We start from the raw sequence: 24,261 nt of genomic DNA, 5'->3' as shown, positions 1-24,261 counted from the left end.
TATTCTAGCCAAACTCCATTGCTCCCAGCCGTGGGATGATGGGCTACTCCAAAGATTTCACTGTTGAGGACATGACTTTGAGTGACCACTTTATCTTATCAACCCTCAGCTATGTGGTCTGGAAAATGGGGCTGTTGAAAATAACTTGATCAGACTGTGGCTGGGCTTACATGTGGTATGGTAAAGTGCCTGGTAGACAGTAGGTACCTAAGAAGTATTAATTTTGACACTAGGTGAAGAGAAAGGTTAAGTTGGAACAATGGTTCATACATATATAAATAGTACCTATTACTAAACAATATAAATATTATCTATTTCTATCTGGTGAATATAATGTAACCCTTCCATTAATTACAATAAAACTATATGGGAAAAAAACAATAAATGGTAAAATAAGAGGGCTAGCTTTGTTTCCCCCAAGGTGTATGTGTGTACACACACACACACACACATGTGCAGTGCATGCATGAATGTACCAGTTTGGGAGTTTGAGCTCCAGGGCCTGGGAATTCTCCATCTGCTTTTTTGCTCAAGGCTGGTGTTCTGCCACTTGCACCACAGCTCTACTTTTGACTTTTTTCCCCTGGTTCAGTGAAGAGTCCTGTGGACTTTATCTGGGGCTGGGTGGTTCAAACTGCAATCTTCAGCTCTCTGCATCCTTTACAGGCATGAGCCACCAGTGTCTAGCCTTCGTGCTCTATCCTATACCAAATCAATTTTCATGTGAGGCCTGCTAAGTGTAGGGTTCCTCTGGGGACAAGTGGCAGAAGGCAAAGTGTGTAAGTGAATGTGAGATTAAGAGAGTTTGTGCGCAGTAAAGCTGGAATCGTCCAGTCTACTGTCCTGAAAGCAGTTCCATGCCGTCTCACATACTGGCTGAGCTCCTTGATGAAGGCCCGTAAGTCAGGCAGCTTGCATCTAATTCTCACAGACTCATCTGTATCTGTCAGAGGAAAAATGAACTATTGGGAGGTAATATGAAGTATTGTTGAAATCAAAAGCCTTAAAACAGTAATACATCATTTTGAGGGAATGTGATAAATGAGGTTGACTAGAATCCAGCTAATGAGCCACCAGGGCCTTCCCGGCTGGTCGACACACCAGCCGCTGAGGAAAACTAGAAAGCCCACTTTGCTACAGTAAGCAGGGCTGTTCAGGCAGGAACTGCGGGTGGACCATTAGTGGCTTCCTGCAAGTGTTTGGCATGTCCAAGAAAGGACTTCATTGACACCAAATTGACATCTGGGCCAGCCTGAAATGTGTGTCCTAGAGATCATACAGCGTGACCTACACTGTCCATCCTGCCAGGCCTTGGACTCTTTGTAGATTTTTTTTCCCCCAGGGCTTGAAATCAGGGCCTGGGTGCTATCCCTGAGCTTTTGTATTCAAGGTGAACACTCGAGCTCCGTTTCCTGCTCTTTAGTACTTAAGTTGAGAGAAGAGTGTGAGGGTGAGTCCAAAGACCCAGAGCCTTTCTTACCTGTCGGACCCATTCCATACACACTCAAATTTATCGAAAATGCAGTCATTTTCGTAGAGGGAGCAAAGCTTGCTGCGGAGGTAGTCATGAACCTTGGGGAGAAAGGGAAATATCAAGGTCAGTCATCATGTTAAAAGATGTGCCTTCCTGAGTACACCTGCCCCCTACTCCGAGCTGTTCCTGTCTCAGTCATGTGCCAATCATCTGATTGGCACGACCAATAGGCACCGCCCTTTGGGTGGGACATGAGGGTGAGTGGGTGGGTTTCTCATGGGATGGTGGACTAAACAAGCTTGCTTGTGTAGATGGTGGCACAAGTGAGGCCTGAGAAATGGGGGACCCTATTCACCTGGGCTTTTGTTCAAATAATTTCGGAATCCCATCCATCCCCTCAGGTTACCAGATTTCATCTTTACATATATACATTGGATGTTATAACCACATTCACCTGCCATTCCTTTTTCTCCTCCCCCAGCAACAAATTTCAGGTATCTGGTATTCATTTTGTTAAACTCTTTAAGATACTGGAAAGAGTCACACTACTGTAATCCTCCCGTTTGTATAGCAGACTTGAGTTATCGTTGGTGTATATATGCATCTGTGCCTATATATATGTTGGCAAGTTACATACATCTATGTATGAGAGAAGACGTGCACCCTTTGTATATGGGATGTTTTAGATGCTGCTGCTATTTATGTAGGGCATGGAAGTCTGGTACGGGGCAGTCTGGGGATAGTTTCTACAGGAGTAACTGGGAAGTTAGCATGGGAATCCAGAAGAAAGGCTTTTCAATCACGAGGAATAGCCCATGCAAAGGCCCAGAGGTAGAGTCCTGAAAGGAGTAATCATAGATTGATGGTGTGGGGACAGATGACTCGTTTCACATAGGACGTTTCTGTGTAAAGTGAAGAGATGTCACAGAAAAGTCCTGAGCCTCCTGTATTGCCATGGTCATGAGAGTGTGGTCTGCTTATTCCTGGCTGACGGGCTGATATGGACAGGGTAAGGGCAGTGGTGAGAAGTGAACAGATTGAAAACAGGGTCAGGGATGATACCAGATAGGATGGGAGGAACTCTGGAGTGATAACGAGGTATCAAAAAGAGATCCTGCAAGCCAGGTGCCGGGAGCTCACACCTATAATCCTTGCTACTCAGGAGTCTGATCTGAGGCTCACAGATTGAAGCCAGCTGGTACAAGGAAAGTCTGTGAAACTCTTTGCTCCAATTAACGGAACCACAGCACCACTTCCAGTTTTCTGGAAAAGTGGTAGAGTGCTACCCTTTAGCAAAAACAAACAAACCCCAAACTCAGACAGCACCCCGAGTTCAAGTCCCATGAGTGACAAAACAGGCTCTTGGATCTTTTTTGGGGCAAAGATGGCATGCCCTGCAGGCTCTGAGCATGCCAATGTGGCAGTATCTCTGCAGGTGCAGCTGCTGTTTACAGAGAGGTGAGAGGTACTTCCCCAAGGCAAGTGTCAACCCCCTCCAGGTTGTCTCTCTCAGCAAGAGCCGCAGCCCTGTGAGCAAGGGCAGGGTGCCTTCATTTCCACACTGAGGGAGGGCCTAAGCCACACCTGAAGTTGGCAGACAGGCATTTCAAATGACACAGGCTAGATGACTGGCTCATTTCTCCAGCTACACTCACCAACTGCGAAGATGGATAATGCTCTGAGGTTAGAAAGTTGGGCTCACTTTTTTTTTTTCTTGGAGCATTCTTTCTGGAACCTTCTAGTAGGAAGTGGTAATATTAGTGGTTATATTCAATATGCCAGCTTGTTCTTATTGGCAGGTGCCCGCCATGCTGTATATTACCTGACCTTATTCAGGGGCTTAAATCTTCATCAGGAATTGGGATAATGAACTCAGGTGATAGAAGCAGAACTAGAAGAAGGCAGAGGGACAGTGCCAAGGGTATTGTTTAGCTCTCTTTGGATTAAGAATGATGGTTTAATGTGTTTCATTGCAACTTGGGTTTTAGGGAAGAGAAGCAGCCCAGAGCTCTATCAGATGCTGAGGTTGGGGTGACAGGGTCTTAATTGTGTACTTAGTATTGACAAAGGAATGTGATTGTGTTGTCATATGCTGACCAGGCCTCTTCAGTTATTTGGTCTGCGGAAGCAGTTCTAATTCTGCAAATTAACTTTCTACCTTTATTTTCTCATTCTCAATTTTTGAGCCCTCACAGGATAGCCACCAATAGTAGAGTTTTGGGCATTGTTAGACACATTGTAAGGATACAGGAGTGAGGCAGCCTGAATCCTGCCCTCACAGCAAAATCCCTGCTGCAAAGAGAGCAAAGAGGCTTCACCTCTCCGACCCCTCCTAGTGGGCATGGCAGGAAAAGTTGCCGGTGTGCTTTGTAAGATGTGGCTCTATCTCCCCTTTTCTTTAGGAACCTTTCCCAGTCTGTCAGCGTTCATCTTTGCCATTTTGTCTGTATATACAGACTGAATACACACACACAAAATGCACTTAGTTTCATACACAGACTGGAGGTGATTTCATATACTGATTTTGTACCATTAAAGAAATTTGTTTATATAGAAATAGGGCAGAATATTCCTCTTGCTGGCCTCATGTTGCTTAAGTTGCTTCAAGTTTTGGAGCTTTAGAGGTCCTTAATCTGTTGTCTACATGATCCACAAATCCTAAAGTATTGTCTTTTAATAAACTACCCATCTCTGCCAAGGAGGAATGCAACATGGTGGTCATAGATTGTGTAAATGATTAGATGGGTAAAGTTATGTCATAGTCATAAGTGTGTGTGTGTAGATTTGACCTGCCAGAGATGAGGTTTTCCAACCCCTTTTCTATAGAAAACCTAGAAACTAGCTAGTCCTACTTGAGCCCATAGCTTCTGCTTCCCAGAAGCCTGGAACCTGCTAATGCATGAATGTAAATGCAGTGTGGGCCATGCCCTAGTAAATTTCCTGCCACACATCCTCCTCCTAGTTTTCCAGCTTACACGGGCTCTTCCTCTCCAAATTTCATGATCCCTTTCAACTCCATTCACTGAACTAGTGGGCACCATTTTTATACAGTACCACCTTTGATTGAGTATTTAAGCATATTGAGGTATACCATCCTCAGTAAAAGAAATGGGCAATTTCATTCCAAATACACGGGCTATGATACCTATTTTTTGGAGATCAGCTTTGCAGAATACTAAGTGAACCACCAGCAGATCATGACTGCAAATGCTGATTATTTCATGTTACAGTGAGTGTTCCAAAAGCCTTTCCCTAAAAATTAAAATGTGACTTGCTCACGCAATCATGTGTTCTGAATCCATGATTTTCTGATCCAGACTGTCTAGAGGGTGACCTACTGTAAGTACCACTCCCACACAGGCTCTAATTCCCTCCCACCCTAGGTTTGTCTGATGCAACTGAAAGAAGATGCTAGCACTGACCCTGGGCCAAGGTCAAATGACCGAGTGAAAGCTTAGAGCTGGTGCTGAGGAGTTCATTGAGCCCTGAAGTCTAAGCAGGAATCGGAGATAATTAGGCTACCATACAGGGGTGCTCTTTGAACCACAGTGATAACAAATATCTCAACCACATAGGTGGATTTAAATTCTGGCTCTGGAGCTATTTTCCAGTGCCTTCTGGAACTTACGGATTAGTCTTAAGTCTCAGGTCCTTGACCTCTTTTTTTTTTCCCTGCTCCTTCCTCTCAACTGAAATTTGATTCTCTTGGAGATACTCAGGGATGGCTGGACTTGGCTCTCAGTCCATAAACCAAGAGAGGGTATTTGGGCTCCTTCCTGCTCCTGAGCACTGTTTCAGGCTCATGTTCTAAACTAAATTTGCTGTTTCACAGCCTTGATACAGCCACGAAAAGTTCTCAGAATCTCTAGTTCTCATTTCTTTATGTTGCCTTTTATTACTTTTTGGAACTGCTGAATACAGTTGCATCTGAGGATATTTAGTGATGATAGCTTCAACATAAGACGTTCCATTTAGTGAAGACTCCACACAGAGCAAATAAAGGTATATGGTGTCATATCAACATGTATTTATAAAAATTACTTAAACTATATTGTATCATAAACCTTTATTTTTATAAATACATGTTGATATAACTTTCCTGAGATGTGAGAATTTGTTTTTGACTAAATCTACTCAAGTAGTTGCACAAAGGAGTTACCATTTAACAAAGTAGTCTATGGTTTGCCCTTTCACATTCTCATCCATGCCTCCCCTCTCTCCTCCTTCCATCACTCTTAATTTTATAGTATATTGGATTCTTGACTGCATTTTTCCCTCTTCATTGTTTCCACTTGACTCCATCCCACCTGAGTAACCACTTTCTACTGTTTTATTGTTACTGAACTTGGATGTTACCTTTCTATAGTCTCTCTCTCTCTCCCTCCCTCCCCCCAACCCTAGGCCTTGAAATGAGGTCCTAGTTGCTGTCCCTGAGCTTTTGTTGCTCAAGGATAGTGCTCTACCACTTGAGTCACAATTCTCAGCTCTTAGTCTCCTGAAAAGCACCTGGGTAGTTCCATTTCTTAAGGCAGTTTTGGTACCTCCATCCCTCTTTATATCATTCTTTGTGACCTAAATGCTCCAGTGTCTTCGTTACTTGGTCTCATCATATTCAGAGAGTTTTGTCCTCTGCTTCCTTGGTTCTATGTCTCCTCCATGACTTATTTGTACAGAGGAGTTGCCATTTAACAAAGCAGTGCAACTTGATCAATGTCCATCTCCTGTTCATTCTCTTTGTGTCTCGATTCTAGCAATTTATTGACCTGACTGTTTTTTCCATGCTCCTCACTTCCCGTCATCCACCCCACTCAGCTTACTCCTCTGTTAGGAGTATTGGCAAACCCTCAGTTCTTAGAGTAAATGTGGCAGCAACACAGGCCTTTGCTGTCCTCTTCCACCTGAGGACATTCTGATTTGCCTCCCTTGCCATGTTCCTCTTTTTTTTTCCCCTGCCAAATCTTCCTACTTTCAACCTGAAAACATTGGGGCCCCAGGGCAAGAAGTAAATGATTTCTCTATAATCACTGCCTAGTGGGTCCTCTTCTAGCCCTATGACCTTAAAAGTCTGCTTTGTACTTTGGAGCATGAAATGGGTATCTCCAGCTAGCTAGGATACATCTAGACTAGCACCGAGACGCTACGGACCATCTTCATTTGAATGTTTAATAACTGGTTCCACATCCAAAATCAAGTTCTCCATTCCTCTCCTAAATAAAATGGCAACTCGCCTTTGCTTGGAATGATCCTTCCTTCTATCGCACATCAACTGTGTCTTTCAATACTAATGATATTTACCTGGAAAATTAATCCACAATTTGCCCATCTCTGCCATCATTACCCTTTTCCAGAATCCTGCAGTAACTCTAACATTCTCTCATCTCCTCACCTGTCCCTCTCTAGTTTTTCCTCTGGCACCATCACTGTGTTCTGGAATTAGTGTTAATGGTTTGAAAACTTGAGTTTTCCAAAGGAGTTTCAACTCAGCATGCTAACTCATGAGGATAGTGCATCACTTCAATGTCATTGAAATGGGGAATATTACGATTCCTACGTGAAAAATGTAATCTACTATCTTAAAATAAGATCAGCTGCTTTCATGGCATTCTTGCTTGGACTGCCTTGTTAAATTCCATCTACCTCAAAGTCATGGCTTCCTCTTTCAACCAAATAATTCTAAATGCCTTTTTTTGGGTTCCTTTTGCCAGTACTTCATTCCTCTTCCCCCATTTAATAACAACTGTCAGTGGCTCTCTACTCTCTGTATTTCTACCTTCCATCATTCCAATTCAAATCACCATCACCCTGTGCCTTTTGTCTGTCAAACAATACAAGAACATCATGCTGTCATTTCTTGTGTTAAGGTTCTCTTGATTCTCCACTGGACCCAACCCCAAGATAGAATAGCCTACCTCACCAGTGTGTGCAGCCAGGCTATTTCCTGCGTCCCCAGGCGCAACTTCCTACCCTGGTATTCCACATTTAGGGTGAACTGTGTGCACATACCACATTTCCATTGATTTCAGGCCTTTGACCATATTATTCTAACGTCCATGCGTTTCTGGCTAGATAAGGGAGTTCGTCGTCACCATTCTCATGTGACAGGCCTGCCTGGTCTAAAGTTACCCTTGCAGAGCTGTACACTCCTTATTTTATCATCTGGCTTCTACATCACATGGACAGAATCACATTTGACTCATTTACTCTTGACTAGTGTCCGGTCCACCTTAAAATTTCAGTCTCTCTAGGTTCAATTGAATGCTATCCTTTCCTCGTGTACCCTGTGGCATTTACAGCTCATCCATCGCCTTTTATCAACTACCTCACTCTTTTATTCTGCATAGTAAACCTCTGAGCCTTTGCAGGTCAAAGCTGACTTAGAACCTCCATAAAGGGAGTGTTTACCCATGAGTGGCTGCAGTTTTCTGTACCTGGTAAGTCTCGATGGGACGATTTTCCATGTTCAGATCCCAGACTTTTACAGTCAGATAGTCCCTGGTCATGATATACCTCCCACTGTGGCTAAACTTCACGTCCGAAATCGAGGAGATAATTTCGGAGAAAAACGATCTGTTGCTTGGATCTTCCGGCTCTTCAAAAACTGCAGAATGAAAGCAAAACAAGATGAATTTAGTACAGGTTTGTCCGCAGACTCTCAGAATGTTTGGGCCAGCTAGAAAGCTAGTAGTTAATTTCCTGTCTTGGGTAGAGCGGGTGTCTACAGAATATAAACAAGTTGCTAACAGAGCATGTCAGCTCCCTGGCAACGGAGAAATCTGTCTGGCTTCTGTGTTCTCTCATGAAGGCCTAACCTGGGCCTGTTATCTGGCATGGGCTATTTTTCAAGATCTAGGTCAATGTACCTACTAACTCTGATTTATTTTTCCCCTGGACTCCAGATGTTGATACTCATACACAAGCTTAGAGCTGTTGCAGATGTTTAAACTTTTTTTTTTTAATTTTGTCAGTTCTGGGGCTTGAACTCTGGGGCTGGTTGCTGTCCCTGAGCTCTTCAGCTGAACGATGCCACCCTATCCATTGAGCCACAGTGCCACTTTCTGTTTTCTGGTGGTTAATTGGAGATAAGAGTCTCAGACTTTAGTGTCTGGGCTAGCTTTGAACTGTGATCTTCAGATCTTAGCCTCCTGAGTAGCTAGGATTACAGGTGTGAACCACTGCACCCAATTTAAAACTACTTTAAGTTTTGTAAGATACTAATTACAGCACCCTAAAATACAGGTATTTTAAATATATAGTTCAGTGGGGTTAGGATCACCAATACTTATGTAATCAGCACCACACTCTAAATTTAGGTTTCCAACCATCACCCCTGTCCCCCACTGCTGCATCGAGCCCCTTTAGCACTTAACTCCCTATTTTCCACCCTAGCAACTCTGGGCCAATGTTAACCTGCTTTCTAGTTCTCCAAAAAATTTAAAAAGACTTAATATGCAGGTCATTTGTGCCTGGCCTTTTCTCATTTAGCACAGTATTTGTGAAAGGTTCATCTATGTTGCAGGACATTATTTTATATGACTGGGTAGCGTGGCGTTCTATGGACTCCCCACATTTTATGTATTCATTCATCAGCTGATAAGCATTTGACTTGTTTTCACTTTTTAGCTATTATGAATAATATGAATGCTCATGTGTGAATTTTTATATGGGCATATTTAAAAGTGTTAAGAGATGTAGATTGCCTTCACTCAAAAGTCAGACTACTGGGCCGGGAGTTTGGCCTAGTGGTAGAGTGCTTGCCTAGCATGCACGAAGACCCAGGTTCGATTCCTTGGTACCACATACTTAGAAAAAGCCAGAAGTGGTGCTGAGGCTCAAGTGGTAGAGCCTTGAGAAAAATCCAAGGACAGTGCTCAGGCCCTGAGCTCAAGCCCAGGACTGGCAAAAACCCCCACAAAAGTCAGACTACTATTTGACTTACTGAGTAAGCTTAGGCATACTCTATGGCTCAGGAATCTTTTTTTTTTTTTTTTGCCAGTCCTGGGCTTGAGCTCAGGGCCTGAGCACTGTCCTTGGTCTTTCTCATGGCTAGAGTTCTACCACTTGAGCTCAGCACCACTTCCAGCTTTTTCTTTTTTTCCATATATTTTTTATTGTAATTAATAGAAGGGTTACATTATATTCCCTAGATAGAAGGTGCATTACTTCACAAACATTGATACCCTTTCTCATGTCTTGGACCCCATTTCCTTCCCCCCACCCCCGCCCCTCATCTTGTTTTCCCCCTTCCCTATCTGACTTCAAATAACCAAATAAGCATATATACAATATATCAGATAACCAGGTGAAATACTGTAACAATATGAGATAACCAAAGGATAGCAAAAGAGATGAGAGATAACATAGTACATTAAGGACAACAATCACTCATTATATGGCTTTTGTTTATATATACTGGAGGTCCTTTCATTTAGTGTCATTCTATATGGTATGTATCTAGGTTCTATTGCAAATCTCTGCTAGTAGAGCCCAAGGTTTCTACTGATTATGACAAATGAGGGAAACCATTGAGCCTATGTTCCTTTGAGTCTGGCTTACTTCACTTAATATAATTTTTTCTAAGTCTTTCCATTTCCTTACAAATGACTTCCAGCTTTTCCTTTACAGGATAAAAGTCATGGTCTTCAGTATGGTATGGAAAGCCATCAAAAATGGCACCTAGTTCTTCTGTCATTAGACTGGATGTTCGCATTGTATCACGATGCTTTTGCATGTGTTGCTTAATCCCCTCTCCATGCATCCTCTTCCCTTTGGTTTATATAAGTTATCTACGAATATGTACTTCATCTGCAAAGATCTTTGTTTTCTGGAAGAAATGGCTTTCCTGTGACCTACATTAGGAAGGTATCTTCACCAATTGTGGTGGGTTGAGGCATCTTCATTTCAGCCCATCTTGGTGTGGGTGTATCACCTTGAGGCTTTGCAATGTTGCTACACTGATCTCTAGATGCTAAGGGTTTGGAAAACAGATTCATAGGAATCTCTAAAACTAAAAAGGTCATTCATTTATTATTTGCGTAGGTAGTCTTACAATGAAATGGCCATGTCTCACTTAACAATCCATGAACTTGTCTTTAGGGTGTGAAACTCTTGGGGATAGGACTTTGGTGGTACTTATCTTTGTATTCAGAATGCACAGAATTTGCAAATACATGGTTCAATAAACATTTGTTAACTGGGTTCTGCTGGTTCACATCTGTAATTCTAGCTATTTTGGTGGCTGAGATCTGAGGCTTAGAGCCAGCCTGCACAGAAAACTTGTGAGACTCTTATTTCCAACTAATTAGCAAAAAGCCAGAAGTGTAGGTGTGGTTCAAGTTGGGGAGCCCTAGCCTTGAGCCAAAAAGCCATGTGAGAATACAAGGCCATGAATTCAAGCCCCAGTATCTGCACAAAACTAAAAAGCCTACAATATTTGTTGCTCATTTGGAACCAAAGCCCGATAAACTAATGAATTCATTGTCCTCTGGGTGCTTAGCAATGGATGGCATTGCACGAACACATTTGCTGAAACTGTTACATTTGACCTATAAAATGGTAAGTGCGTATGGCTTTAATTAATCACGATGGACATGGCTTTAGGTGAAGCCAAACATGAGACTTGAGGGTGCTGAGTTTACCAGGCCTCTGAAGCGCCTTCTGTCTGCAGAATGAATGTGCACAGGCAGGAGGCAAATCCCTGTAGTAAGCATGAGTGCGTAAATGTCCTCTTAAGACTTGCTAAGTTAAACCTGAAGCCAAACCTGGATGTTAATTCTCACAGAGCCATTTGAAAGAAGGACAGATCTTCAGTAATCAGAATTGAATTTGGGAATTAGAATCCCATTGAGACTGAAGTATAAGGCCCCGATACAAGGAGGGTCTCAACCTGTGTCTTTGGGTTTTGATCCAGCATCAGTGAAGGGCTTACCTTCTACTTGTCTGCTTGGTCAGTTCTCCACTATGAGGATGCCTTTTTCCACCTGAGTTTCATCGCACAGGATTCTTATTGGCCCTGGGGACTTAAAAACTCTCTAGTAAAGCATCTTAGTAGGGAGAGAAGTCGGAGCCCTGAGGCTTTCAAATGGACACCACGCACCTATCCAAACAGCTGGAGGCTTAGCACTGGGCATTAGTCATTCCGGTCCTGCCTTGGTCAGTGACTAGCTATGCATGTTCTTTTTCCTGCTCTGTCTTCAGTTTTCCCAACTACAAAGTGGAGATGAACATTATTGGCATTAGAACTGGTACCTACAATAGGCCTTTACTACATGTTGCTCTCTAAATGTTGCTCTCTATCTTATCATTAGCATGCACTAGTGTGGGTTGGTTAATTATATTTCACTCATCAGGACTACTGAGGAACTGAGGGCACTGCTGGCCCCTGCCTGAAACCCTAAGTACTCAGGAGGCTGAGATCTGAGGATTCTGATTCAAAACCATCCAAGGCAGGCAAGCCCATGAGACTCTTTTATTTTCAATTAATCACCAAAAAACTGGACATAGTAGTGTGGCTCAAAGTGGAAAAGTGCTAGCCTTGAGCAAAAGAACTTAGGGATAGAGTCCATGTCCAGAGTTAAATAATGAAACAACCCCAAAGTGGTCTTTTCATAGCACTCCAGTGCTCTACTTCTGTCTCAAAGAATATTTACAGAAATTCTTACAATGTTCTGATTTTGATTCTTGTTTTAGAATGTTAAGGGATGGAAGTGTAGCTCAGTGGTAGAGCAGTTGTCTATCACGAGTAAGTCCTGGATTTCATACACAACACTACATACATTGAACACTTTTTTTTTCGGGGTGGGGGCTTCCTGACTCAGGACACAGGGCAGTGTTCAGTTAACATAAGAGTATAGTACTTGGTAATTCATCTATATGTGTGTGTGTGTGTGTGTATTCAAATGCATGCCAACCGCAGGAATTGTTTTCATTCTACAGCAACACTTCACTGTGTTAATAATTAATAAGAAACCTATAATATTCCAGGCCCGGTGATGGATGTGTTTGATCTTATTTAATCCTTCCCATAGCATATGAAGTCAGAATAATGATTTTCTATTTGCGCTTGAGACAAGGTCATGCTAAATAATAGCCTAAGTTGGCCTTGAACTCGTACTTTTTTTTGTCTTAGCCTCCTGGACACTGGGATGTCAGATATTCATCACTGCATCCGACTTCATACAGAAGCTTTGAAATTTTTCCAGGGAAACAGATTTTAGTCCTTTTTGCTCTTTTACCTGATTGCAGAGCTTGAACTCATGGCCTCACATTCTTGCTCATAGCTGGCTCTCTATTTGAGTCACAGACCCAGCCTGACTTTTTGCCAGTTCAATGTAGATGAATCTCCAGGACCTTTTCTGCCTGTGCTGGCTTTGAATTCGGATTCCCCCAGATCTCAGCTTACTATCTAGGATTAAAGGCATGGTTGCTACTACTCAGCTGGCTTCCATTTTAATCATGATGCAATCTTGTCTTGGATGACACACAAGACTTCCTAAACAATCATATATCAAGTATGCACATTAAAAATGTAAATTTATATGAATGTGGATACATTAGTACTGTACACAGCATAGTACATAGCTTATCTGTGGTCTGTACATACATGAGGCTATAAAAATAAAACAAACCAGGTTTGGTGGTTCACATGGTTCGAGACCAGCCAGGACAGGAAGTTTGTGAGATCTCTTCCTAGTCAAGAGCTGGCCACTGTAGTATGTGTCTGCTATCCCAGGTATGCTGAGATAAGGAGGGTTGACACTTCAGACCAACCAGCTCAGGAGAAATGCTGATTGGAACTCCATCTGGATGGAGGAAGCTGGGTACAGACTCACCTGTCACCTCAGCTCCAGCAGGAAGTCTTACAGAGGGAGGGTAGTCTGACATATGCCTGGCAAAAAAGAGTGAGACCCTATCTCAAAATAACTAGGAAAAAAAGGGGCTGGATGTGTAGCTCAGTGGTAGAGTGCCGCCTTAGCGAAGCCCTGAGTTCAAACCCAAGTATTACCCAAGTAAACTGGATAGACCCATCTCTGTCCTTAAGAAATGAAATTTTGGGCAGGGAGTTTGGCCTAGTGTTAGCATGCACAAAGACTCGGGTTCAATTCCTCGGTACCACATACATAGAAAAAAGCCAGGAAGTGGTGCTGAGGCTCAAGAAGTACAGCTCTAGCCTTGAGAAAGTCCAAGGACAAGTGCTCAGGCCCTGAGCTCAAGCCCAGGACTGGCAAAAAAAAAACAAAAACAAAAAAAACCTTCAACAATCACACAAAGTTAGCTACCACTGTAATTTTAAACGAGGTGTTACTTTGCTACCAGAAGGGAATAAACGTGTTGGAATTCCCTGTGGAATACAAATATCACATGAATATATGCACCATGAAATTTACCTCTCATATCGCTCAAATTTGCTAAACTGGTTTGTATAACAGGATCTGGTACCTGACGGTAGAACTCGCGATATACCAGCCATTTCTCTCAGAGATCTCTGGCTTAGTCCTAGAATGCCTGCAAGTTTTCCAAGTAGCTTTCAGAAAACAGACATCTAATAGGAAATGAAGGTAACTGTATGTAGGAGCCATGTTTTGCTTCCTGTGATGAAGTGATCTTAATGAGAATTCTGATAGCTCATAACCAGTCATCAGAGATGGGTTAGACTCACTGATAGAAAAAGGGTGTTTCTACAGTGTTAATAGTAATAGCAATAGAATGATGACATCTGGTGCCATTCTTGGCTCTTAAAACTTTGCATCCGTAGTTGCATTTGATGGTCAGACATTTGAGGAAGGCACTAACACTGTTAATTAGCATAGATAAGAGACTGATGCAAGATTCATACACGGTAGCTAGTGACAGAGAAGGAGATTCACTTCTGCTCATCTCTGTTACCTCCACACTTGGCTTTCACTTTTTCTAACCAACTTGAGCTGGAATCTCTCATGTCCCACTTCCAGGCAGTTCATCCTCATCTCTTTCTGGTCTTTATCACTAGTATCCTGTGATAGGATACTGGGAAGAATGTTAGGTTGGGAGTCTAGGACATTGGGCTGGAATTGAGGCTGGGATCAAATTACCTGGCTCTTCATACCCACCCTCTATTGCATAGAATACTAATTAGAGGCCAGCTTGGACATCTAATACTTTATTGAGCTCTTGTGTGGTATTGTGGCATTAACTCATGTAGCACCCATCGGTATTTGAATTGCTCTAACCTGTCACCTTAAGTGCAAATCATAGTAGGAACAAAGTTGGGGCTTGAACTCAGTTTTCTTCCAGGCTGTTCTCTGAACCTTCCTCCTCGGGCTTTCATCAGAGTGAGTTTGGATTACTGTCTACTCTGTGCTTCCTTGCTTCTTTAATAGGAAGTCATCAGGGTCACTGAACCGATCCTTCCCAGCTTTTAGATGACAAAAGCTGTGACATCCTACAGGCTCTTACTCAGCCCTGTCCTTCTAGGGCAGCCTTTACTCTGGAACTCCCTGCTTTTAGTACATCAGATTCTCCAGAGAGCAAAGGGTTTGGGGAACTCCAACCAGGATGATAATTCAGTTGGCCTATTGTTAGAATTCTAAGCAATATAACCAGGCTTCAACTCCCAATCTGTCCCCTGGTTCATCTCATATGCCCAACGGCAACAAGCAAAACTAACTCCAGATATTGCTGAAAAGTCTCCTGGCTGACCTGGGTGTCTCTTTATCGAGAACCCCTGCTCTAATCCCACTTCAAATCCTTCTTGTCATTTATTCATGTGACATCATTTGCAGCCAAGTATGTCTCTAGCACAGGGTTCCTTGGAGTGTACTTTGGGCAATGACACTACAGTCAAAAGCAACTAACATTCCCTGTAAAATCCATAGCATTTTGCGACATAACATGTACAAATACAAGGCACTTGCATGGGGCGAGTGTGTCTTGGGTGAGCCCCAGAGAAGGATTGGGTGACTACAGAAATGATGCTAGACCTAATATAGGGAGAAAGCTTTGAATTCACAAATGAGACAACTTCAGAACATTGCTGATTTTGGAGCACCTAAAGCTACCTTCACTTCAGCAAGGGCAAAAGCAGTAGGAAGTGAGCAGCGAGGCAATTGTGGCCTCTAGAATGGAGAAGTGGCAGACGGGGGCTGTCCTGGGATCAGCAGCATTTTCTGGACCTGTCATGTGGTGGTGGCCAGTTTACAGACCTGATGGAAACCCCAGCCGTCTTGCTCACAAGTTCTGAAGGGGAACAAGCAGTTCTGTCCTTCTAATCCACCAATAGAAGGAAACCACAGTAGTATTTTCTAGATGATCATGAGGATGGATAACCTGCATCCAGGATAATAGGGGAGGTGTCTGCTTAAGGCCACCTTCCTATGAAACCCAAGTGGCTTCCATTTGGGAAGATCCTAAGAGCTATGTGGTATTGTGGTGATTTCAAGGTCCAGGTCATCTCTGGACATCATTTAAAATATGTCTCCTTAGTGTAAGTGTGTCTTATTTCAATGACCTTGATGGCTCAAGTAGATGAGAAGGTGAGCAAAAGAAATGAGCCAGGGGGATGTGGCAGTCATTCTGGTTTGGAATGGACTCAGATTCGTGTGCAGGGTTTTAAATCCCTCACGTTTGCTGACATCTCTTCTATGGAGAAGCACAGCTGGCATGTTTTTCCATTTAGAGACATGGTTGACAATCTTCCCATAATGGGGACACAACTGGCAATTTTCCTACAGAGTGAGGCAGATGGCAATTTTGCTTCAGAGATATGCAGGCAACAGTTCTGCCCCTGGAGAGAGAAGCCTCTCCGATTGAGATACAGCCAGTAATTTTTACTATACAGAAGACCCATCCAATAATTTTGCTCAATGAGAGAAACAGCCAGCGGTCTTCCAGTGGAGGCTCTGAATGCCCTTGGATTCAAAGTGCTGGCCTTCTCCAGCTGAGGACAGGGAGGGAATGAATTTAAGATTTTATTAGTGGCTACTCTACTACCATGGCCTAATGACATATTCTCCAGACAGGGGCTAGAGGTCAGGAACTCAGTTCCTATTAAGTCACAGATAAGAGATTTTTGGGGAAACTCAGTTGTTCCACCCTTGGAATTTGCTTTTCACACGTCCTTCATTAATTCTGCAAAAAAAATTGTAAGTGATTCTGATGCCACATACACAGTTGTGGCTCATTGGAGAACAATAAATTCATGAAGAAAACTGTTATCAGTTTGTAAACTTCATATAACCATTTTCAAAAGACTTCTGGTTACATTTTCTTCACAAATGTCTTTTTTAAAATTATCCTTAGCTGTACTAAGAAGTTGCCATTTAACCAAGCCGTTTATGAATATTGGTTGATCAGTGTCACTCCTTTCAACATTCTCAACCATCCCTCCACAAATGTCTTTTAATAATTACTCATTTTTGTTTTTAGACAAATAAATAGTCTCCCTGTGAGGTTTTGATCTAACTGATAATACAAGGAGCTTTAAATGATCAAGAATCACTGGGTGAGGTGACACTGAGGAAGATGCAATGTTCTCATAAATGGAAGCTGCAACTTCATAAAACAGATATTAAAAAAATCACTCAGGAGCTGGGAGACACAGAGCATGAAGTCAGCATAGAAAGCAAATGGATAGGCTCCCGTTTGAAATGTTGTTTTAAAAGTTTAGTTTTATATATTTTGTATATGCCACTGCATGACTTTTTTCCCTCCAACCATTTAAAAAAATGTCAACTCACTGGCTTTCATTGGAACAGTGCAAAAAAAAATGGTGTGCTCTCCAAACACCACCTTGTGCTAGACAGAGGAATCAAGAGGAGTAAGTGTACCTTGGAGGGATGGCAGGACTCTGGAATAGGTAGCTGAAAGATCACATCACGCATTCAGTAAACTCCAGACTGCTTTCCTAAGCTGCCTCAGTGTGCGACCTCTGTTCTCCTTACTGCCTTCAGATTGGCTCCACAGTTCATAATTGGCTTTGCACAGTTGTAAGGATGCAATGAGATCAAAGTATGTTTCCTGACCCATGGTCAATATTCAACAAGTAGTTGTGTGTCTCATCATCAGCCAATGGATACTGAGCATTTGGTATGATCCATCAAATAATGGATCACATTTATCATGGCTAGGGCTTCTCAGCTCTGATTGGAAGAGAATGCCATTTGTCCCCGGGGTTGGAGAGGACAACATTAAGTCTGTTAGTAGATGAGTTTAGGATGAGAAAATAGTGCTGCATGATCTGTTGGGTCCAATTATAGCAAGGAAGGTCCTTAGAGTGAAAGAAGGAAGCAAGAGGTTCAATATCAGAGTGATTCAATGTGGAAGATGAAGGCTCACTCTAGAAGCCGGAAAAGGCAAGAGAAATGAAAATTCCCTGCCAACACCATGCCGTTGGCTCAGTAGGATCCAAGTCAGACTTCTGAATTCCAGAACTGTGTTCTCAAGCTAGTAAATGACTAAATCTGTGGTGATCTGTTACAGAAAACTCCATTCCCAGGCCGGGCGTGGTGGCTCATGCCTGTAATCCTAGCTACTCAGGAGGCTGAGATCTGAGGATCAAGGCTCAAAGCCAGCCCAGGCACAAAAGAACCTGTGACTCTTATCTCCAATTAACCTCTAGAAAACAGGAAATGGGACTTGGTTCAAGGGTAGGGTGGTAGCCTTAAGCTGAAGAGCTCAGGGATAGTGCCCAGGCTGAGATCAAGTCCCATGACCCACACAAAAAAAGAAAAAAAACATCCATTCCTCAAGCCACACTGTCAACAGAGTGAGGGGATGAGTTCATGAGCCTCCATCACTCTAAGCAGCTGCTTTCCCCCAACAGGCCCCAGTGCCAGTTTCCTTCATCTGTGGGTACCGAAGTTGTCTACTTCCTTTCAATAGCCGTCTCTCCACAGCTGGCCCAGGGAGGTACTGGACCACCCCATCTTTGCAGCTCTCTTTTTCCTTGCATTGTAGCTCCCCCAACCTCCTTTGAGGAGACCATGAAATTCTGTCCTCTGACATGTGCTAGATACATCCTATCAAAGCAATGTGCTTCCTCCTAGGCCTATCATGCAGGGCCTGTCCCATCAGGCACTGGGGTCAGCAGGCCAATATTCCTGTCCTCTTCTATTCATACACTCCAGCCGAGGCCTGCCTAATGAATGCATCATCACTATTCCAGGTGGAGGAATTCCTGTCTCCAGAGCCAGGTGTGAAATACAGGTGAAGCATCCCTGGGCAGAATACAGGGAGGAGAGAAACCATAGGCATAATGCCTATTCATTTGAGAGTTGTCAGGCAGACACATGGCTCTAGTGTAGCTAGGTTGTCTCAAGGCTCTAGTACTTATACCACAGCTCCATTTCCTGCATTTTTGGGGTAGTTAATTGAAGAGTCTCATGGGCTTTCCTGCCTAGGCTGGCTTTGAATCACAATCCTTAGATTTCAGCTTCCTGAGTAGCTAGGATTATAGGTGTGAGCCACCGGTGCCAGATGGGATCCTGACTTTTTTTTTTTCATGTATGCTATCAAACCATAAATCATGTGTGAGCCATGTGGGCCCTAGTGTGAGGCCACTTACACCATACCCTGTTTGATTTCTATTCAACCCACAGGGCTCAATGCCTCTTCCAGGAAGCCTTCCAGAACCATCTCAGTCTATTGTTTCTTCCCCTCTTAAACTCAGCCACTTGCCTAGTTAAAAATCTCTTAACCTCTTAGTTAAAAATCTGTGCTTGTTTTAGATTCACAAATCACAGTTCTGAATCTTTCAGAAAGAAAAGCAGTGACGACAGGGGCTACTGTTACCTGCTAGGCACTAGAGAGAGGAATGATGATATCCATTTTACAACGGAGGAGGCTTGAAAAGACTGGTCCCTGAGAGCGCACACCTTACTGGGACTCAGCTCCTGGTTAGGGCTTCCTGGTAAATGAAGCTCAGCTGGAATCCTTGATGTAAAGGAAGGGAAGACACAACCTGCATTTGACCTGTCAATCTAATGGCTAGAGCATTCACTAACGAGTTCATTAATTGTGGGCCTGTTTGTCCTCCTTTTGTGTGGGATAATCATTTATTAGCCAAGCAGGGCTGGGGTCTCTTTGAGAACTGTCATTCTGGAATGATATTGATTGAAGGAGGTCTCTGAGTACATTCAACTCCAGCGGGCAAGGGAGGGGGCGCCCATCTAGACAAGATGAGTAGCCAGTTGGGGTCTCGACAGGAGCCTAATGAAGAAATCTGGTAAGAGCATGGCCTGGCTTGATCAGTGCTCATGTTTGGTCTCTTTGTTATAGCTCCCTCTCTGCCATCCCATGAGGGGCACGGGGATGGGTGAGATTCCTGCCTCCCCTGGCATAACCATGTCTCTGCTGCCTGCCTCAGCTTAGACACACGTGGTTTCCCTCCAGTCTTTCTCCTCCCCATCTCATCATTTGTTCCCTACTGGAAGCTCCACGGGAAATCGAGCTCCCGCGGGAGCCGCTGCCCAGGTGGAGGCAGTCTGGGAGTGAGTGGCTGTTATTAGGGGTGATTGCTGGCAGGCTGGTTGTCATGGCACCGCAGAGGCAAAGGGCTGCACTCCTAAGCCAGTGAGTGGTCTCCATTTTCCAGGCTGTGCACATGATCAGTGCGATGAGAGGCAGACCCACAGAAGGGCAGAGAGGAACAGCTCCCAGCAGCCTCCTGGGCAAAGCATGGTGAGCGCTTTCTGTACCTCCAGCCCACTCCACTCCGGGGCTGGAGGCAGCATGGATCTTCTCTCTGGTGTTCTGTTTTTGCATTCCTTGTGGAACCCAGTGACAACCAAACTAAAGTCTCGAAGATTCTGGGATGCACAGGTGTGCAGGGAGGACTGGCTTAAATTAATATTGCCATGCACTGTACTAGACTATCGAGTTATTTTTAGCAAGACTGAGGGCTTGACTCAGGACTTGACATTTCCCAGGTAGGAGTTCTTCCACCTAAACCATACCTCCAGATCTTTTTTTTCTTTTCGTTATTGTCTTTAGTTTAGGTAAAATCTTGTGCTTTTGCACAATGAACATGGCCTTGTCCAAACCTTCTTACAAATCATGGAGCTGTCTCTTATGGAATGGACAGTGCAATATAGTAACTCAATTTTTGGACACCTGCTGGGCTTTTCTTTCCCTCTGAGATAACTCCAGGACCTGGAAACCATTCTGCTTTATTGCACAAAGGCTTCACGCATGTTGGTCCAGTTATTGGGCCATATGGAAGATGAGACAGGCAATGGAGTCTGTGCTCAGTTTTGGTTTGGCTGATCTCCTCGGTGGCACTCTTGCCTCCAGCGCAGCTTCTTTAGAACATGGCATTCATGGGATGTTGATTTCCAGTCAGATTCCAGCAGCAAAATGCTCTCATCTTGCTTGGACACTGGCTTTTCCCCTCAGGTCTCACAAGGCTTGGGTTACCGATAACACTCAACCATGACCTGTAGAGCGCGTTAGAGTGTACTTTGCTCCTCTGAATAGAGAGCTTGGACTTTTTGTAACCTACTGAGCTCCAGTTTTCTTGTTGGTAATGTGGTGTTCATAGATCTTGACAAATACTATTAAATATGGAGTGTTTATTGTGGAGCTGATACCTTTTCACTGAAACAACCTAGTAATGCAGGCCCCCATTACTATCTCATTTTTGTAAGGGCAGTGCTGGGGCTTGAACTCACAGCCCTTTACTTGCTAGGAGGATGCTCTATACTCCCTGTCTCTTTTTGCTTTTTTAAAAAATTGTTTGAATGGGACAATTGAGTTTTTTTTTAACTGGGGCTAGTCCAAACCACAGTCACCTTATACCCAACGTTTTATTGTTTGAGATGAAGTCCTGTAAACTTTGATCCTTCTCAGTAGCTAAGATTACAGAAGTGAGCCACCATGCCTGGCTCTTTCTAGACATTTAGGCCTGTCTGCGTTAGTTTAATCCCACAGCCAGGCTAATGACCCCTAAAGGGTATGCATTCTCTCTTCTTTAAAACCAAAATTCTGCTGGCCTTTGGGAAGAATATCTACTGCTTTCAAATCCCACAGTTGTTCTTGTAGGATTAGGACTGTAAATGGTTAAACCTTCTGTTATTGCTCCTCTACTTCTTGAGTTGGAAACGAACCTCATTTCCTTTATCTAGATTTCTAGAGAAGTTCAGGTCAAGGCATGAAAATCCATAAAATACGGTGGAGTTCTTAAAGTAGCCTTTACAAATAATTCAGTATGAAAAAAAATGAACTGGTTTATACAGGATTCTATATATCCCATGAAAGTTGCAGAGAAACTTCCAGGAGAAAAGTTTAAAATTGAGAGAGTTATAAAATTGTTTCCCCCCCCCACCCCCGGGATGTGGAAAAAGCTTCTGCCCAATGCTTTGTTCATGTACTTCCTTGTAAGAATCACAGCAACTATTACACTGTGATGCATGTCACATTTTATCTGAGGTTAGATCTCCCATCATTCATCACAGGTTTAATAAGTACTCAATGTCTACCTGCCAGGCCCTGTCTCAAAGCTGTACTACCTTTGTGAGGCAAACAGCCATATACTGGGTTAATATCAGCTTGTAAGTTTTTGGCCCTTTGCTTATTGAAATTACTCTATTTGCGTCATCAGAACTTTTGGGAAGACGTGGGCTGTGCATCAGATGAGGCCATTTGCTGTCACTGTTCCCTTTCTCAATTCTGCAAAAGCTGTCTACTCAGCTTTTGTGACACAAGGATCTAAATTTCACATGCAATTAGAACGAACCTTAGATTAGAAACGTTTCATAACCTCATATCCTCAGTGCCTGCCCACCAGTGTGAGTACGCAGAGGCAATAATTGTGGAAATCTTTCCAGCCATGGTGCTTGGCATTAGAGTGGTAACATTTACCAATTCTTTGTTTGATCCCAATGTCATCTTCCTAAGCTTGATGATCCCATTTCTGTCCTATGTAACTCTTCAATGACAATTTCATTGTGTTCTGGGGATTTTCAAATGACAGCGACGTTTCATGATGTACTACTGACCTTGGGAGATTAAGAATGCCTGAATGTGAGATAAATCCTATTTAAGTCCTTCGGTTCAAGTTGAAGACTTGAGAGAAAAGTCAGGATCACTGAGAGCTCTGTGGGGAGAGTACCCCCTGCTCTCCCCCCTGCCTAGGTCTGCTCCTGAGCACCAGAGGAGGCTGGCAGGTGCTGAGTAATTTAGCAGATAAAGAGACTTGTGGGAAGGCCTGGAAGCTGCTTGAGTGGACAACCGATCTCACAATGCAATTATTGACGGCACCTACTGAGCTGTCAAAATAGAATTATGTGAATGACATGGGAGCCTTGAATTAGCCAATATACTTAACCATGGGTCAATTACACATGTACAAGATTCATCTTTCAAGGCCTGTACTAAGGATGGTTGTCTTCACTGCAGAAAGAAATCAACCCAACACTGGCCAGTACTTGAGACAATCTTCTCAGGGGCTTGAGTTCCTCAGCTACTGTACATGTCCACCATGCCAGACCATGTTTGTTACCTGAGCAGGGTTTAGAGTTCCAGGCCGGCCTGAGATACACAGCAACCTTGTCTCGCCAATGAAAGGGTAACCCATGCAATAAATGTGAACATAAAGGAAAAATCAGCAGGAATGATCACAAATGTAATCATTTCTTTTTCAGACACAGAATTTGTGAGTTCCTTCTTTAAACTGTCCCTTCTCATCTTTTTCCACCTCTATCAGTGACCTCCTTTTCATATGCATTCCTCTTTGGCCACTTCATTTACCACCCCTCCCAACATCCAGATGTGTGTTTGGGGGCCAATTCTGGGGCTTGAACTTGGACTCCAATTTTCCCTTGGCTTTTTTTTTTTGGTTCAAGGTTGACACTCTATAAAGCTACCCTTCCACTTTTGGAGTTCGGCTGTTTAATTGGAGATAAGTCTCATAAATTTTCCTGCCTGGGCTGGCTTTGAAGCTTCAGCTGTCTAAATAGCTGGGATTACAGGAATGAGCCACTGTGCTTGGGCACATCTGTTTTTTTGTGTGTTTTCTTTTCCCCCCAAGACCATGACTTGAACTTGGTATCTGACCCTTTTGCTCATTGGTTGGCACTCTACCAACGGAGACATGCCTCCAACCCCTAGATCCAGTTTTTAAACAAACATTTGAGTGCTAAGTGTCTAATAAAAACCTCTTCCACTCTGTCTTGGTTATCCTCTTGCTTGCAGCAATCAAGACTTTTCTCTTCTCTCCTCCCCACCATCTGCCTTCTGATAACCTCACTTTAGTTTTTGGCCATCCTGGGTATCAGACCCTGCTATCTGGTGTACTAATCACGTGTCTACCACTAAGCTACATCTGCAGCCCTCTGAGGCTTCCTTGTAACATCCCAGGATATGATTAGGAGGTGTGATCACCTACCCCTTTTTGCATAAAACCTTCTTAGTGCCTTGCTGTTGCCTACAGGGCTACAGACTTCCAAATCCCTCTGTACAGAATATGATGTGAGTAGCCTGCTTTGTGTCAGCCATGCACTGGATAGATCTCCTCTGGACCACCAGCCATGGAGGTCATCGTTCAGAGCCAATGTGATGGGTGTCCACTGTTCTGTTCCCAGAAGTGCTCTTCAGCAAGGCTGTCTCCATGTGTGACTCCTGCTCCTTGGCTAACACATGCACCTCTGGTGTGTCCTGCCATATATTCATAGAACACTGCAAAAGACTCTTCACTCAGTCTGCAGGTGTCAAAACCTGCCTCTCTTTGTCACAACTTTGCAAATTCCATGTTATTACTAGGTACTGAATACTCATTTTTGTATTCCTGTAAGAAGATGACGACAAAGCTGGTATCTTAT

At 43.4% G+C, this 24,261-nt stretch overlaps 1 protein-coding gene across 5 annotated transcripts in view; it reads right to left on the bottom strand.

Annotated features, from left to right (window-relative positions):
• The window catches only part of Ppp2r2b (protein phosphatase 2 regulatory subunit Bbeta), a 419,132-nt gene that overhangs the window by 1,784 nt on the left and 393,087 nt on the right, over positions 1-24,261 (bottom strand). For all 5 annotated transcript variants that reach the window (XM_090331274.1, XM_090331275.1, XM_090331279.1 and 2 more), the window contains 2 exons: positions 7,903-8,072; positions 1,481-1,572 (listed from right to left, as the gene is read on the bottom strand). In XM_090331274.1, the coding sequence (XP_090187400.1) occupies positions 1,481-1,572; positions 7,903-8,072 (262 nt within the window). The remainder of the gene's footprint in view (positions 1-1,480; positions 1,573-7,902; positions 8,073-24,261) is intronic.

The sequence above is a fragment of the Megascapheus bottae genome, chromosome 4 (genome assembly GCF_031878675.1).
Source record: "Megascapheus bottae isolate mThoBot1 chromosome 4, mThoBot2.hap1, whole genome shotgun sequence".
NCBI lineage: Eukaryota > Metazoa > Chordata > Mammalia > Rodentia > Geomyidae > Megascapheus > Megascapheus bottae.
The sequence above is the reverse complement of the archived record's forward strand: the minus strand, read 5'-3'. Positions and strand labels throughout refer to the sequence as shown.